The sequence below is a fragment of the Stylophora pistillata genome, chromosome 6 (genome assembly GCF_964205215.1).
Source record: "Stylophora pistillata chromosome 6, jaStyPist1.2, whole genome shotgun sequence".
NCBI lineage: Eukaryota > Metazoa > Cnidaria > Anthozoa > Scleractinia > Pocilloporidae > Stylophora > Stylophora pistillata.
The window spans coordinates 5,867,501-5,885,118 of record NC_142524.1 but is presented as its reverse complement, the minus strand read 5'-3'; the positions used below and the strand labels follow the sequence as shown (position 1 = coordinate 5,885,118).

The 17,618-nt window shown below is 36.9% G+C and overlaps 2 protein-coding genes across 2 annotated transcripts in view; both read left to right on the top strand.

Annotated features, from left to right (window-relative positions):
• Positions 1-11,177, top strand: part of LOC111323177 (exoskeleton protein RP43) — a 29,294-nt gene extending 18,117 nt beyond the window's left edge. The window contains exons 7-16 of the mRNA XM_088724545.1: positions 1,291-1,463; positions 2,316-2,469; positions 3,852-4,024; positions 4,988-5,218; positions 5,890-5,995; positions 6,477-6,548; positions 7,581-7,652; positions 8,672-8,743; positions 10,004-10,075; positions 11,096-11,177. Of these exons, the coding sequence (XP_088580671.1) occupies positions 1,291-1,463; positions 2,316-2,469; positions 3,852-4,024; positions 4,988-5,218; positions 5,890-5,995; positions 6,477-6,548; positions 7,581-7,652; positions 8,672-8,743; positions 10,004-10,075; positions 11,096-11,171 (1,201 nt within the window). The 3' untranslated portion in view covers positions 11,172-11,177. The remainder of the gene's footprint in view (positions 1-1,290; positions 1,464-2,315; positions 2,470-3,851; positions 4,025-4,987; positions 5,219-5,889; positions 5,996-6,476; positions 6,549-7,580; positions 7,653-8,671; positions 8,744-10,003; positions 10,076-11,095) is intronic.
• Positions 11,178-12,316: 1,139 nt separating this feature from the next.
• LOC111323230 (uncharacterized) overlaps positions 12,317-17,618 on the top strand; it is a 34,275-nt gene continuing 28,973 nt past the window's right edge. Inside the window, exon 1 of the mRNA XM_022926546.2 lies at positions 12,317-12,391. Coding sequence (XP_022782281.2) covers positions 12,363-12,391 — 29 coding nt within the window. The 5' untranslated portion in view covers positions 12,317-12,362. The remainder of the gene's footprint in view (positions 12,392-17,618) is intronic.

Sequence of the window (17,618 nt, the reverse complement as noted above, 5' to 3'; positions counted from 1 at the left end):
TTGTTGGATAATTCATTACTTGACGAGGGAATTCCGCTTTAAGGTTACTTCCCACCTTCAGAGGCCGAAATAAAAGTTTTTTCTTTAATTGGACTAGATTGAAGTTAGACATTTTACCTAACGTTTCCAAAAAGAAAATTTAAAAATTCTCAAAAAGCGTCCGACTTATTTAGAAAACGTATTTTCAAGTCAAAGTTAATGAATCAGGAAGGTTTCATAATCTTGTAAATGGGCGTACCCCTAGAGGAATATTCGCGGGATTTTATAGTGCGTACTTGACAAAATTCACACGTGGAAGTTCTCTGCTAAAGGCAGTCTTTTCGCATGGATAAAAAACATAAATCAAAATTAAGTAAAGTCCTTGAGTAAAGGAAGAGAAAAACAGGCTCAAAGAAGAGAGAAATGGAAACAATTTTGTCAGGAAAGAGAGAGTCCTAACATTCCTCTCCACGCCGGCATCCAAATTAAATTGCGAACAAAGAGGGCGCCATCAACATTTGCCGTTCAGAGGTTTAAGTAAGAAGTTTCCTTTCACTTAGCCGGCCGAGTTTGACTAATGGTCGTGGGTCGTGGGTCGTGGGTACAATTCGTGGGTCGTGGGTGTGGGTGTGGGTGTGGGTGTGGGTGTGGGTAAAAGTCGTGGGTGTGGTTAATACTTAATAATAAAAATAACCATTTCAAATATTAAATATAATAATACATAAATTTTATACAACCCTGTCATTCATTAATTTAACTGTTCTTTCTTCTAGTTATTTTATTTTGTTTATTCAATTTACCCTACTTTACGTCTATTTTTATCTGTTATCTCACTGTCAATGAAATTAGTTTCAGTTTCGCGACGCATTCCGAGATCTCGTTTGATAATAAAGGAAAGAGAGATAAATCTTGTAATTACACACTGTGTACGAGTTTGACTAATGGTCGTGGGTCGTGGGTCGTGGGTACAAGTCGTGGGTCGTGGGTGTGGGTGTGGGTGTGGGTAAAAGTTGTTCCTCAGTCGTTTCTAGTTTGCTTTCATTATGTGACATTCTTCTGTCAGAAGAGTGTCGGGAAAAACACCTCGTAAGGATCATACGTGACAACACCCGCCGCGCCTCGACTAACGCTGAAAAAGCTCCATACAATTTCTTTTAATGAAATTAGAAGAAATTGTGGGGAGCTCTCCGGGATACTTACAGTGCAATCCATTTGTGTCTTCTCATCATAATGATAGAGCAAACCCGATCAAGGATAATATGTTTTTTCAGTGAAAAAATCTAAGGTGAATATTTCATCTCTTCATTATAGATATGACTTTGTGAAGATTGCTAATGATCGGAACTATAGCTTTGGTAAATACTGTGGTCGGAGGACTGGACAAACAGTTGTAGTTGATGGAAACTACGCCTTGATAACATTCCGTTCAAACTTAAGGGTCAGAAAAAGAGGATTCTTCTTCCGTTTCAAAACGGTTTTTGATGGTATGTACAGTTATTAGGATAGAAAACTCTGAAAATGCCTAATGTAGTGATGACAGTGTGATGTTATCTCAAAAAATAAGAAACAAAATAACTATACACCTGAAATCTTTTTTTGTCAGCGGCATTAATTAACTTCTTCATACAACTAATTCCTCAAGAAAATCTTATGATTTCGAGTGCAAATTGGAAAAAAATCAGAGAGAGTAAACTTTTTAAAGGCTAATCCAAATTGCATAAGTCATTCTGGCGAGTGCAATTTGTAATCTCTGAAAACTTTACGAGCGCTAATTTTTTCAAAATTGCACTTGATGAAATCATTTGATTACTTGTTAATAATAATATATGCAATACTTAGACTTTTGTTTCCCCCTTAGCCGTGCGTATTGTTCACTGGCGCGACCGCTTAGGATAGGATAAGATCATTTATTTTATGTCAAGTACACGGGGAGTGGTCGCCCAGATCTCTCGGGCTAGGGGCTCATGATAAAAGTGACTGACCTTCTTATTGTTGCCTGGGTTCCTGCAAGCAGAAGCTTCGAGATTTTAAACCTTCTGCCAGGAATTATTGAGTGTTTCCGATCTTTCTCAGTTAAAATTTGCTCTACACGAGGGCTATCACGCCAATGATTTAATACCTGTCGTAAAAATCCGACGAAATTTTGTTCAATGCCTCCAGCTCTTACTTTTCACAAAAATGTTTGCCATAACCTTTTTTGGGAGCCTAAGACTTACCGACGTTTAGCCAGTTGTTTGTACTTTCTTGGAAGTTTTTGTTCTGAATCAAAGCGTTTAAAGCAGCCTTTCAGTAACATATATAATAAGAATAATGTACTGATACTATTGTTTCTTCAGAATGTGGCGTTTTGGTAAATAACACATTGAAAAGTCCGGGATATCCATTCAACTATCCAGCTGATATGTATTGTAAATACTCTGTTCCTATTCCACATAGCAGGCTAATGGTAATATCTTTCGTTGACTTTGATGTGGGTCCCCCATCATGCAGGTGAGAAATTCCTCTCCCGCAAATTAACGTTTTTCATTGTAGACAGTCCGCTCTCTGTCAGCAGTTATGTTTTGCATGCTAGTCTTGCAAAGTTAGCTTAATGATAAATCCAAACTGAGGCAGGTGAGGGAGCTGAGGCGAAATTTACAGCAGTCGTCTAAAAATGTAGTCTCCTCTCGCAGCCGTTCTTTGTCTTGGGATCCCTGTGTCTCCCTCCCCACATACGGCTGCTCGTGTTGACCAAACATTCTATTCCCTTTGTTTCCTTTAACCAATAAGCGTTGAGCAGTTGTTCGGGACCCGCCAATCAAGAAGCGAAAAGCTGCACGCGAGTTTACCGGAGAACATCTCTCAAAACTTCGCCAAATTTCATGTTTGTATAGCTAAATATGTCATTTATCAATTTTTATTGGTGATACCCCGAAGAAAGTAACTTGCAGTAATTTATCTGGATGTTTCCTGTGTACGTCAACAGTTTCGACTAAAGAAAGAGTTAGAATCTTCGGAAGATCGGCTGATGTAGCAAGCGTCATAATTTTAGCACTGGGTATAAACTTGGAAGCTTTCGACATTTATTTGAATTCTACTTTATATACATGTCTCAAATGCTACAGAAAAGTTGCCAAGATTAAGAAATTAGAAAACGATCTCCAAGAGCTAAGAAATTAACTGAAAGCTGGCTATGATTCCATCCAAGATCACCGGATTAAAGGACTTCAACAATCACTTGACAGCGACTCGAACGCAAAGCGACCTTTTGTAGCGAAAGCTCTCGATTTCACCGGCCCTAGCAAATGTACTTCTTTGCCTCCAAGTCCTACAGTTGAACCGCTAGTATCTCTGCCTTGTACGCCTAAACCTTCTAGTCCATCAGCTAATACTGCTACCTGCTCGACCCGTCAGTCCGATAATCGCTGAGAAACAGCCACATGTTCACACGCACTAGCGAGGTGAATATATTATGAGCTTTCCAGATTTCGAAAGGCGGCACTCTGATTGGTCAATCGGCTGGAATGGAATGTTTAGTCAACACGAGCAGCCGTTTGTGGGGAGGGAGACAAAGGGATCCCGAGACAAAGAACGGCTGCGAGAGGAGACTACTAAAATTGTTACGAACGGTAGTTTCTTTGAGAAATATTTTCAAACTTTCGTATCATCAAACGAAAAAAGCCTCCGTAATTTCCGTTACTTTTCTTATATTCGAAAGAATAGCCAAAATGGTCAGCATAATCCTTGCAGTTGGCAGTGCCTTGTGGTTTGTACTTTATTCTTTGCTCTACTTTTGTTGAAAGGTAATTATCAAAATGGTAGAGCAAACCCGATCAAGGATAACATGTTTTTTCAGTGAAAAATTCTGAGATAAATATTTCTCTTCATTATAGATATGACTTTGTGAAGATTGCAAATGATCGGAACTATAGCTTTGGTAAATACTGTGGTCCGAGGACTGGACAAACAGTTGTAGTTGATGGAAACTACGCCTTGATAACATTCCGTTCAAACTCAAGGGTGAAAAAAAGAGGATTCTTCTTCCGTTTCAAAACGGGTTTTGATGGTATGTACAGTTATTAGGATGGAAAACTCTGAAAATGCTTAATGTAGTGATGACAGTGTGATGTTATCTCAAAAAGTAAGACACAAGACAGCTATACGCCTGAAATATTTTTTCTGTCAGCGGCATTAATTAACTTCTGCATGGGGGTAATTCCTTAAAGGAAACATATGATTTCGAGTGCAATTTGGAAAAAAAATCAGAAAGAGTAAATTTTTTGAAGGCTAATCCAAATTGCATAAGCCATTTTGGCGAGTGCACTTGTAGTCTCTGAAAACTTTACGAGCGCCGATTTATCCCAAATTCAAGGCACGAGGTGAAGTCATTTGATAACTTGTTGATAATATACATGCAGTACTTTGACTTTTGTTTCCCCTTAGCCATGTGTATTGTTCACTGGTGCGACCGCTTACCTTTTTGTTGTTGCCTGAGTTCCCGCTAGTGGGAGTTTCGAGCTTTTCAACTTTCTGCCAGGAATTATTGAGTGTTTCCGATCTTTTTCAGTTAGAATTTGCTTTACGCGAGGGCTATCACGCCAATGATTTAATACCTGTCGTAAAAATCGATCCGACGAAATTATGTTCAAAGCCTCCAGCTCTTACTTTTTAAAAATGTTTACCATAGCCGTTTTTGGGAGCCTAAGACTTACTGACGTTTAGCCAGTTGTTTGTGCTTTGTTGGAAGTTTTTGTTCTGAACAGAAGCGTTTTGACGTTCCCCTAACCTGTCAGCTATTTCTTTTTTGTGCTTCCGCGACTTTCTTACCGATCAATGTAATTTGAGCTTTCTGCTTTCAATTTCAACTTTTAGCAATGTATAAGATAAATAGACGTGTCCTGCAATAGGCAAGCTTAATTTTTTGTATGTATTTTAGTATGTAATAGATCCGGAGAAATTCATGTAATACTAACTTAGTCTGACCTGTAACTATTTTTAATTTCCTTTTTTTAATGTACCTTTTCTTTAGTCCCACCCAAAATATCCTTATCAGCCGTTGTGGAAGCTCTCCCAGGTTACAGAGTAAAAATTCCAGTGACTGGAACTCCACCGATATACACAGCAATAATAAGAAACTCCACCGTGTTGGTAAACACAACAGATACTGCAGCATTTCAGTTCTACGATGAGTCAAATTTCACCTCTGTAGCGATTAACAAGTATGGATATGATGTGAAGGAGTTTTCTGTGATTTTTAAAGGTGAAGAAATTTCATCTAACTTAAGATTATAAAGCATCAGGGCTAGGTTGTTCAAAGCTAGGTTAAGGTGACCCAATGTTTGTGTGACATTTGATATCAGATCTGAAAGCTTCAACAGAAAATTCAATTTAAATTCTTTTGTGTACAATTTGATGATTGGAATTTCTAAAATGAATGGAGAAAATTTCCTTGAAAGGGCTATTGAACAGAGAAAGAAAGGAACCTGGATTAAAATTTAACCCTACGTTAGTGCTAATACTTCGAACGACTGGACCCAGAGTAGTAAACTGATAGAAAGTGCGGCCTATTGCTTAATGAACACATGACTCAAATGTTTCATTTATTTCGAGGCACGAATTCTTTGATAGATCGATAAAAATATTTTTTTTCATGTGCTGCCTGGAATTCAGTATTACTCAAATTTTCTATGGGTTTACTGTAAACACCCAACCAAGGCGGTCGTACGATCTCGGTTATTATAATTAAATTGCATCAATGGCAATATTTGTGGCTTGCAAAATCAACTTAACTTATTTTCCTCTACACTCAGATTAAACTTGACAACGCTTTGTTCTCTCCCTCATGACGGTGATGTTTTTAACTATTGTAATCTATCTGGGGACTTAATTTGATCAGTTTTGCTTTTTTTTCCTTTCCCGGCTTTATTTTAGATTGTGAACAGTTTATTTTCCTCGGTTCGGAGGGAAATAAACTCTTCTGCAAACAGGTGACAGTAACGCAGCTTAAGAAGTGCCTTTCCCCGTTGACGGAAAAACTGTAAGAGACTGAAAGCAAGGCAAAAAGCATTTTAGGGCAAAGTTTAGCTCTGATTAAGAACGCACTAATGTTCGGGCCACTTGCACACATATTGGCATATGAACTTTACTCAAACTGCATTGTTTAAGATTAGACTCACTATAGACTAGACTAACAATTAACAGTGTTTTTGTATTGATAAGATGATTGATTCCTAATAAATATCACTGCAGGTACTTTTTCAGGAAAACAACCAACCTTAAAAAGGAAAAAAAATGAACACAAAGAACTGCTGCTCTCTAGCGAGCTCGGAGACTCCCTGTTTTTTAATTCAAAATTTAAAGTTGGCGTGGAATACAAAAAACCGGTAGGGAGGGTTTGAAAAAATCTCGGCGCAGGTACTTTTTCAGAGCACTAATTAACCTTAAAAAATTGACTCAGAGCAAATTTGAATAGATTAAGTGATTAAAAAGCCTACTTTGATAAGTCGATGTTTTTACAGGAAACTGCAGAATGAAAACATCACCGTTTTACCTGAGGGATTGTTTGACAACTTGGTCAACTTGATACAACTGTGAGTGAACACGAGTTTGTCTAGATTACTCTGCTGGTTGGTTAGTGCCAGCTTTGTTTTCTGCTAAAACTAAATAGTTTGAAAAAGTTTAACAATTCAACTGATGAGGAAATTGATATTCTGATGCGCTTATGTTGATCAATTCCTTTTCTCCAGTCATTTGGACTCAAACCTTACAATTAATGATAATTAGTCCTTTTACTAAAGCCAACCTTCGCTTTTTTATTTTATTTAAAGCAATGATTTTTGAGTAAACATAATAGTACTGATAATCAATACTGTCCAGCCGTCGTTTCTGTTGTTGTTTTTTATCATTATTCTTTTCAGATATAATTGATGTTCTTTACAAAGTAATTCCATAAATTTACATTGTACCTGCGTAAGGTGCATAATTTCATGCGTAACTAGTGTGGTCACATTATAATTTAAAAATGGCAGCTTTGAATCTTTTCGTATTAGAAACGATTTTCTCTCCCTTCTCTTATCGTCTCTATTGAAATTGGAGGGAAACAAAATGGAGTGTCTTGAGGGACTGGTTTCTAACTGCAGTGTGTTATGACACAACAAAGCCATAAGAAGACGCAATATATAGAGAAATCGAATGGTAATCGAGAAATGAGGTGTAAACGCCAAAGTTATTAACGACCATCCCCCAGAAAAATAGCCTATAGCGACGAATTCACACCCAGGCGTTGATGGATACGGCCAAGCCGATTGTCAATGTGGGAAAAAGAACAATTTCTGGAAGTGCTTATTCAGGAAATACTTAAAATACAATTGTTCTGAAGTTATATGGACTATATCAGTATTCACAAGGAACTGCTGCTCTATAACGAGCTCTGGGACTCCCCTTTTTCAATTAAAAACTTTAAGTTGTCATAAAATACAAAAAACCAACAGGTAGCGTTTGAAAAATATCTCCGCGCAGGTACCTTTTCAGAGGGCTAACTAACCTTTAAAACTTGACTCAGGGCATATCTGAATAGACTAAGTAATAAAAAAGCCTACTTTGATAAGCTAATGTTTTCACAGGGAACTGCCGAATAACAACATCACTGTTTTACCTGAGGGATTGTTTGACAACTTGGTTAACCTGGAATGGCTGTGAGTGAACACGAGTTTGTCCAGCTTACTCTTCTGGTTTGTTAGTGCTAGCTTTGTTTTGTGTTAAATCTGTAAATGATTTGAAAGTTTAGCAGTTGAACTGAAAAGGAAACTAATATTCTGATGCACTTATCTTGATCAATTCCTTTTTTCCAGTAATTTGGACCCAAACTTTACAATTAGTGGTAATATGTTCATTTACTAACGCCGATATTTGCTTTTTGTTTCATTTAAAGCACTCAGCTAGTAGTGATCATCAATACTATCCGGCCATTATTTCTGTTTTCCTTTTTTTTATCATTATTCTTTTTCTGGTATGATTGATTTCCTTTAGAAAGTCATTCCATGATTTTGCATTACATAAGAGTATGGTGCACAATTTCATACGCAACTAGTGTGGGCACATTATAAATGAAAATTGACGGCTTTTATTCTTTTCTTATTAGAAACGATTTTATCTGCCTTTTCTTATCTTATCTACTAAAATTCAAGGGAAACAAAATGGAGTGTTTCTTGAGGGACTGGTTACTATTTGTGTGTTATGACACAACAAAGCCATAAGAAGGCGCAATATATAAAAAAATCGAATGGTGATCGAGAAATTGAGTGTAAGCGCCAAAATTATTGCGACCATCCTCCAGAAAAATAGCTTATAGTAACGAGTTCACACCCAGTTGTTGCTGGATACGGCCAAACCGATTGTCAATGTAGGAAAATGAACAACTTTTAGGAATGCTTATTCAGCACCTACTCAAAATATAACATCCTGAAATTATAGGAACTATATCAGTATTTACAAAGAACTGAACAGATGCTCTGTAACAAGCTCGTGGACTCCCTTTTTCCATTTTAAAACCTAACCATGTTTTAAGAAAAAACCCAATATGTTGGGTTTGAAAAAAAACATCTGTGCAAAAACTTTTTCAGAGAACTAACTAACCTTAGAAAATTGACTCAAGTCAAACTTGAAAAGATTAAGTAATAAAATAGCCTACTTTGATAAGTCGATGTTTTCACAGGCGACTGGAGAATAACAAAATTACATTTTTACCTGAGGGATTGTTAGACAACTTGGTCAACCTGATACAGCTGTGAGTGAACACGATTTTTTTCAAGCTTACTCTGCTGGTTTGTTAGTGCTAGCTTTGTTTTGTGCTAAAACTACAAATAATTCGAAAGTTTACCAACTCAACTAATAAGGAACCTGATATTCTGATGCGCTTAGGTTGATCAACTCCTTTTCTCCAGTCATTTAGATTCAAACTTTAGTGTTAGTGATAATCAATCCATTTACTAACGCCAATTCTCGCCTTTTGTTTTATTTAAAGCACTCAGCTTTGATTGAACATAAAAGTAGTGATCATCAATACTATCTAGCCATCGTTTTTTTTTTGTTTTTTTTGTTTTTTTTTTTATCATTATTCTTTTTCTGATCTAATTGATATCCTTTATTAAGTCATACGGTAATTTTGCATTGCACATGCGTAAGGTGCACTAATAGAAATGCTTATTCAGCAAATACTCAAAACGTAATTATCCTGAAATTATAAGAACTATCTAAGCATCTACAAAAAGCTGCTGCTATATAACGAACTCAAAGACTCCCTTTTTCAATTTAAAACTTAATATCATGAAATAGAAAAGAAGCTTTGATTAAACATTAAGGTAATGATCATCAATACTATCCGGCCATTGTTTTTTTTTTTTTTTTTCTAGATCATTATTCTTTTTCTAGTATAATAAATATCCTTTAAAAAGTCATTCCGTAAATTCACACGAGTGCATAATTTCATGCGTAACTAGTGTGGTCACATTAGAATTCAAGGAAAACAAAATTTAGTGTTACTTTAGGAACTGGTTGCTAACTGCAGAGTGTTTTGACTCGACGAAGCCGTAAAAAGACGCAATATATAAAGAAATCGAACGTTGATCGAGAAATCAAGTGTAAGCACCAAAGACATTGCGACCATCCTTAACAAAAATAGCCTATAGCGACGAATTCACACTCAGTCGTTGCTGGACACAGCCAAGCCGATAGTGAATGTAGGAAAATTAACAGCTTTTTGCAATGCTTATTTAGCACATACTCAAAATGTAATTGTCCTGAAATCATAGGAATTGTATAAGCATCTACAAAGAGCTGCTGCTATATAGCGAGCTCGAAGACTCCACTTTTTCAGTTTAAAACTTTACATCATAAAATAGAAAAGAACCAATAGAAAGGGTTTGAAAAAACTATCGGTGCAGATAGTTTTTCAGAGCGCTAACTAACCTTAAAAAATTGACTCAAAGCAAATTTGAATAGATTAAGTAATTAAAAAGCTTACTTTGATAAGTCGATGTTTTTACAGGCGACTGGGGAATAACAAACTCACCTTTTTACCTGAGGGATTGTTTAACAACTTGGTCAACCTGGAACTGCTGTAAGTGAACACGAGTTTGTCTAGCTTACTCTGCTGGTTTGTTAGTGCCAGCTTTGTTTTGTGCTAAAACTGTAAATAATTTGAAAGTTTAACAATTCAATTGATAAGGAAATTGATATTCTGATGCGCTTATGTTGATCAATTCCTTTTTTCAAGTCATTTGCAGGAGTCAAACTTTATAATTAGTGATAATTGATCCATTTGCTAACGCCAATTTCCGATTTTTGTTTTATTTAAGCACTCAGCTTTGATTGAACAGTAAAGTAGTGATAATTAATAATATCCGGCCGTCGTTTCTGTCGTGGTTTTTTTTATATCATGATTCTCTTTCTGGTATAATTGATGTCCTTTACAAAGTCATTCCATGAACTCAAATCGCACATGCGAAGGTACATGATTTATGCCTAACTAGTATGGTCACATTATATTTGAAAAATGGCTGCTTTTAATCCTTTCTTATCATCTGGAATGATTTTCTCTGCCTTTTCTTATCTTATCTACAAAAATCCAAGGAAAAAAAAATGGAGTGTTTCTTTAGGGATTGGTTACTAATTGCGGTGTGTTTTGACTCAACAAAGCCATAATAAGACGCAATATATAAAGACAACGAACGGTGATCGAGAAATTAGGTGTAAGCGCCAAAGATATTGCGACCATCCTCAAGAAAAATAGCCTATAGCGACGAATTCACACCCAGTCGTTGCTGGACACAGCTAAGGTGATTTTCAATGAAGGAAAATGAACAATTTTTGGAGTGCTTACTCAGCAGATGCTCAAAATATAATCGTCCTTAAATTAAAGGAACTATATTAGCGTCTAGAAAGAACTGTTGCTCTATAGCAAGTCTAGGGACTCCCCTTTTTCATTGTCAAAAAAAACCAATATGTTGAGTTAAAAAAAAAAAACATCGGTGCAGATACTTTTTCACGGGACGAAATAACCTTAGAAAAATGAGTTAAAGCAAATTTGAATAGATCAAGTAATTACAAAGCCTACTTTGATAAGTCGATGTTTTCACAGGCGACTGGAGAATAACAAAATCACTTTTTTGCCGGAGGGATTGTTGGACAACTTGGTCAAAGTGAGATTGCTGTGAGTGAACTCGAGTTTGTCTAGCTTACTCTGCTGGTTTGTGAATAAGTGCTAGCTTTGTTTTGTGCTAAGACTGTAAATAATTTGAAAGTTACTAATTCAACTGCTAAGGAAGTTGATATTCTAATGCGCTTATGTTGATCAACTCCTTTTCTTCAGTCATTTAGATTCAAACTTTGGAGTTAGTGATAATCAATCCATTTTCTTACGCCAATTCTCGCTTTTTGTTTTATTTAAAGCACACAGCTTTGATTAAACATAAAATTAGTGATCATCAATACCCATACTATCCGGCTATTGTTTTTGTTTTTCATCATTATTCTTTTTCTGATGTAATTGATATCCTTTACAAAGTCATGCGGTAATTTTGCACTGCACATGCGTAACGTGCACTATTGGAAGTGCTTATTCAGCAAATACTCAAACCGTAATTATCCTGAAATTATAAGAACTATCTAAGCATCTACAAAGAGCTGCTGCTATATAAAGAACTCGAAGACTCCCCTTTTTCAATTTAAAACTTTAGGTCATAAAAATAGAGAAGAACCAGTAGGTAGGGTTTGAAAAAAACATCGGTGCAGATACTTTTTCAGAACACTAACTAACCTTAAAAAATTGACTTAAAGCAAATTTGAATAGATTAGGTAATTAAAAAGCTTACTTTGATAAGTCGATGTTTTTATAGGCCACTGAAGAATAACAAAATCACCTTTTTACCTGTGGGATTGTTTGACAACTTTGTTAATCTTGAATGGCTGTAAAAGAACACGAGTTTGTCTAGCTTACACTGCTGGTTTGTTAGTGCCAACTTTGTATGGTGCTAAAAATTGAAAACGGAGGATAAGGCGATTTTCAATGAAGGAAAATGAACAATTTTTGGAATGCTTATTCAGGCCGGAGATGCTCAAAATATAACCGTCCTTGAATTAAAGGAACTATATTAGCATCTAGAAGGAACTGCTGCTCTATAGCAAATCTAGGGACTCCCCTATTTCATTTCAAAACTTAACGTCAAAAAAAAAACAAAACAAAAAAAACATCGGTGCAGATACTTTTTCAGAGGACTAAATAACCTTAGAAAATTTATTTGAAGCAAATTTGAATAGATTAAATAATTAAAAAGCCTATTTTGATGAGTCGATGTTTTCACAGGCGACTGGAGAATAACAAAATCACTTTTTTGCCGGAGGGATTGATGGACAACTTGGTCAACTTGAGAATGCTGTGAGTGAACTCGAGTTTGTCTAGCTTACTCTGCTGGTTTGGGAATAAGTACTAGCTTTGTTTTGTGCTAAAACTGTAAATAATTTGAAAGTTACTAATTCAACTGCTAAGGAAGTTGATATTCTAATGTGTTTATGTTGACTAACTCCTTTTCTCCTGTCATTCGGAGTCAAACTTTACAATTAGTGATGATCAGTCCATTTACCAACGCCAATTCTTGCTTTTTGTTTTATTTAAAGCGCTTAGCTTTGATTGAACGTAAAAGTAATGATCATCAATACTATCCGGCCGCTGTTTTTGTTTTGTTTTGTTTTTTTATCATTATTCTTTTTCTGGTATAATTGATGTCCTTTAAAAACTCCTGCCGTAATTTTGCATTGCACATACGTAAGGTGGATAATTTGATACGTAAGTAGTGTAGGCATATTACAATTAAGAAATGGCGGCTTTAACTCTGTTCATATTAGAAACGATTTTCGCTGTCTTCTGTCATCGTTTCTATTGGAAATGGAGGATAAACAAAATGTAGAGTTTCTTTAGGGACTGGTTGCCATTTGCAGTGTGTTATGACTCAATGAAGACATAAGAAGATAAAATATATGTAGAAATCGAATGGTGGTCGAGAAATTAAGTGTAAGCGCCAAAGATATTGCGACAAACCTCAAGAAAAAAAGCCTATAGCGTCGAATTCACACCAAGTCGTAGCTGGACAAGGCCAAGCCGATTCTAAATCAGGAAAATGAAAAATGTTTGAAATGTTTATTCAGCAAGTGCTCAAAATATAACCGTCCTGAAATTATAGGAACTATATCAGCATCTAGAAATAACTGCTGCTCGATATAAAGCATGGGGATCGGACTCCCCCTTTTTATTTCAAAACTTAGCCTTGTCATTAAAAAAAAACCAATATGTTGGGTTTGAATAAACATCGGTGCAAATACTTTATCAGAGCTCTAACTAACCTTAGAAAATTGACTCAAAGAAAACTTGAATAGATTAAGCAGGGGTTTCATGAACGTTTTCAGCAGGAGGGTAACTGGTTTTCATAGGCGGGCAAAACCTTCTTGAAATGAACTTCGTTATGAGATAAACTTTCTCCAGATTGTCAAACCAGGTGGGCAAAACCGTCCTCGCGACCGGTCAATTTGCCCGCTGCCCGGCCCTTAATGAAACCCCTGGATTAAGTAATTAAAAAGTCTCCTTTAATAAGTCGATGTTTTTACAGGCAAAAGGAGAATAACAAAATCACCTTTTTACCTGAGGGATTGTTTGACAACTTGGTCAACCTGGAACGGCTGTAATTAAACCCGAGTTTGTCAAGCTCCAAATCAAAGGCTTGGCAACTAAGTACACAACTGTAAAATGGCCAATTAAAAACTTAAAGTGGTCATAAAATGCAAAATACCAAGTGGTAGGGTTAAAAAAAAATACCGGTAAATGTACTGTTTTAGAGGACTAATCAACATTAAAAAATTAACTCAAAGCAAATTTGAATTGATTAACTTGTTAATTAAATAGCCTACTTTGATATTAAAGTGGACGTTTTGACAGGAAATTGCAGAATAACTAACCTTGAAAAATTAACTCAAAGCAAATTTGAATAGATTAATTAAAAAGCCTACTTTGATAAGTCTGAGGGATTGTTTGACAACTTGGTTAACCTGGAAGGGCTGTGAGTGAACACGAGTTTGTCTCGCTTAATTTGCTGGTTTAATAATGTTAGCTTTGTTTTGCGCTACAACTGTAAATAATTTGAAAGTGTACCCATTCAACTGAAAAGGAAATTGATATTCTGATGCGCTTATGTTGATCAACTCCCTTTTCTCCACTCATTTGGAGTCAAACTTTACAATTAGTGATAATCAGTCTATTTACTAACGGCAGTTTTCGCTTTTTGTTTTATTCAAAGCACTCAGCTTTGATTAAACATAAAAGTAATGATCATCAATATTATCCAGCCGTCGTTTTTGTTGTTGTTTTATATTTGTCATTATTCTTTTTCTGGTATAATAGCACATTTGCATAATGACGTCACGTGCGCTCTGCATTGTGGAAGTTTTAGTCAGCAAAAAAACAACATGGCGTCTCATAGCAGTGGCGGGTTCACTTGCTGTGTTCCAGGGTGTTTTTTGCAATAGTAAAAGAAACGTGAATCTCTCGTTTTATGGTTTTCCCAAAGAAGAGAAGCTGCGGAATCGTTGGTTACACCAAATATCCCGGAAAAATTTCTCCCCGAGCACTGGACACCGGGCATGTAACTTGCATTTCGAAGGAGGCAAAAAAAAACCTACATGAACAATGTTCCTGTTATTTTTCCTTTGGCAAAGTCCCATTCAAGACCATCCCCCAAACCAAAGAGAAAAACGGGGGTGACAACTCTAACAAACGCTGTTTGAGCAATACTAGGTCTTAACTTAAGTCGTCCCGGAAATTTGAATCATCCTCCCGAATTTTAGCGATACTATCCCGGACATTTTTAGAATTCCCGGCATATATTTTAAGACTAGCCGTCTATTACTACTTGTGTAACCTTAAATATTACACGTTTTGCATGTTTAGCATTGTTAATATTCCTAGGGAATAACTTAACTAGCCCCAGGACTCCACGCCATTACCGGCTTGTCATTGACTGACGCGTCAGTGTAATATGATCATTTTGTTTCGCTCGTTCGAGTTGTTTTGTTCATTTCGTATCGATCCTGTTTGTACCTTTTTCTGCATGGCTTCGGCCGCCGGTAAACGCCAAGTCAAGGCACCTTCCTTACCGACGGTTTTTATTTCCGAACTACCTTCACTAAATCGGCCGCCTCACAGCGCTTCAAGCGCCAGAACCTCGCTTCAAGTCGATCTCACTCCACCACGTGTCTCGCCGACCTCCATGCCGGAAAATTCCCAGGATTTGGAGCTCCTCAAGCTTCAAATAGAGAAGCAGCGTCTAGAAATCCAAGTCTTGGAACTGGAAGCTCAAGCAAAGGCGCGATATACGTCTTTAATTCAGTTTTCCTTTAGAGCAATCATTGCAATCATCCCTTTGAGTTTAAGAGTCATTGAGCGTTTCCTTATCATTGCTCTGGTTTTATGTCAAAACTCTCATTTATCGGATCATTTTTGACCGCGGGGTATTTCATATCCAAAGTTTGTTAATCCGTTGTTAATTTGTTCACTATGTAAGCCTTGGGTAGTCTGGAAAAGCCGGAATCCGGAGTTCCGCCGGCATATTTCAACGTCTTTTTTAATTCAAAACAACTCCGATGATTTTCCGAAGAGTGCACGAGCTCCGAATATACTCCGATGATTAATCGAAAACTATCCGAGGGTCTCCGAAGTTACCCGGAGATCCTCGAGGAACAATCGAACCCCCGGCTTCATTTGTTTTTTATCGACTTTTTTTATTTCATCTTTTGTTTATTTTTAATTATTAACTTATCAATTTTTTAACGGTCGTGAAACTAAATAATAAACAGCAAATCATTCGTCAAATTATAGGTTAACGTGGTCGAGATCTCGATTATTCATTAAAAGGGTACAAAGAAAATATAGCAATGCCTTAGTCAGTCTGCCATTTACACAATTTCAATTCCGGGAAAGCACTGCTTAACGAAAGCGATAAGCTCTTCCGTTAGAGACAGGCCTCCCCCATTCCTCCTCAACAGACCTTGCAGGTTTTTCAGATTACCTTTCCGATGAGCGTACGAGCTCCGAATATACTCGAAGATTAACCAAAGATTATCTGAAACTTTTCGAAGTTACCCGAAGATCCCTGAATTTTTCAAGACCTGTTTTTAATTTAAAACAACTCCGAAGATTTTCCGAGTGGTGTACGAGCTGTGCATATACTCCGAAGTTACTCGAGGATCCGGCCTGAGGAACAATCGAACCCCCATGAACATGGCTGAACACCTATGAGGAATTAAGAAAACGCTGAAGAATCTATTTTTATGTTAGTTACACGGAAGTTTTGAAAAGTGCATGGATATCGGGTAATTCAAATCAGTTTGTTTCTGGTTGGACAGTTAACCACCCCGATATCCCACTCTTTTTCCTCGTCCGAAGAACAAAGAAAGATCGAAAACGTAGGCCTTGTGAAGACTTGACAAGCAGTAAAATACATTAGTGATGCCATTGTCTAAAATTGATCGCGAAATTATTTTTTTGAGTTAAACTTGAATTAAAGATGAAATAAACAACTTTTAAAAATCGAGTTTCCTAGATCACGGAACTTGAATTAATAACTTGAATTCTGAATAAAAATATCAGATCTACAGCCACAGCATCAAACTTTTGCCCTGACCAGCAAGGTGTCTCACGTGGCCACAGCAATGGGAGGGGGTGGGGGGCTGGCCAAAATCATCCTTTTGGATACCCAGGGCCGTTACCACAGTCATTTACGACATCTATGTTTAGCCAAAGGCTGTCGCCGGCGATGTCTTCTACGCAGCAGCATTCGTTTAGCGGTATGCGTCCACTCCAACCATCCGTGCCTCAAGGTTTTCCTTTACCGTCGAAACCCATCATTCCTGAATCTTCTAATCCTTTCTTTTAAATGAAGCTAAAAGGAAACATCTCAAAATGTAACGGATGTGAAGGGAGCTTTCAAAAAGACTCTCAACCTGTTGATAGCATGGCAGTCATTGGACGTTTAGAGGTGGACTGGTATCCAAATCTGTAATTAGATGGCACAAAATGTTGGACGTTAGGAAGAGCACAAAGAAGATACTACCATATTAACACAGCATGTCTGTGCACACGTCGTCCCTGGTTCCATACAGGCCACTTGCAAGGTCTGTTGAGGAGAACTGAGGGAGGCCTGTCTCTAACGGAAGAGCTTATCACTTTCGTTAAGCAGTACTTTCTCGGAATTGAAATTGGATAAATGGCAGACTGACTAAGGCATTGCTATATTTCCTTTGTACCCTTTTAATGAATAATCGAGATCTCCACCAATGTTAACCTATAATTTGACGAATGATTTGCTGTTTATTATTTAGTTTCACGGCCGTTAAAAAATTGATAAGTTAATAATTAAAAATAAACAAAAGATGAAATTAAAAAAGTCGATAAAAAACAAATGAAGCCGGGGTTCGATTGTTCCTCGAGGATCTCCGGGTAACTTCGGAGACCCTCGGATAGTTTTCGGTTAACCATCGGAGTATATTCGGAGCTCGTACACTCTTCGGAAAATCATCGGAGTTGTTTTGAATTAAAAAAACAGACGTTGAAATATTCC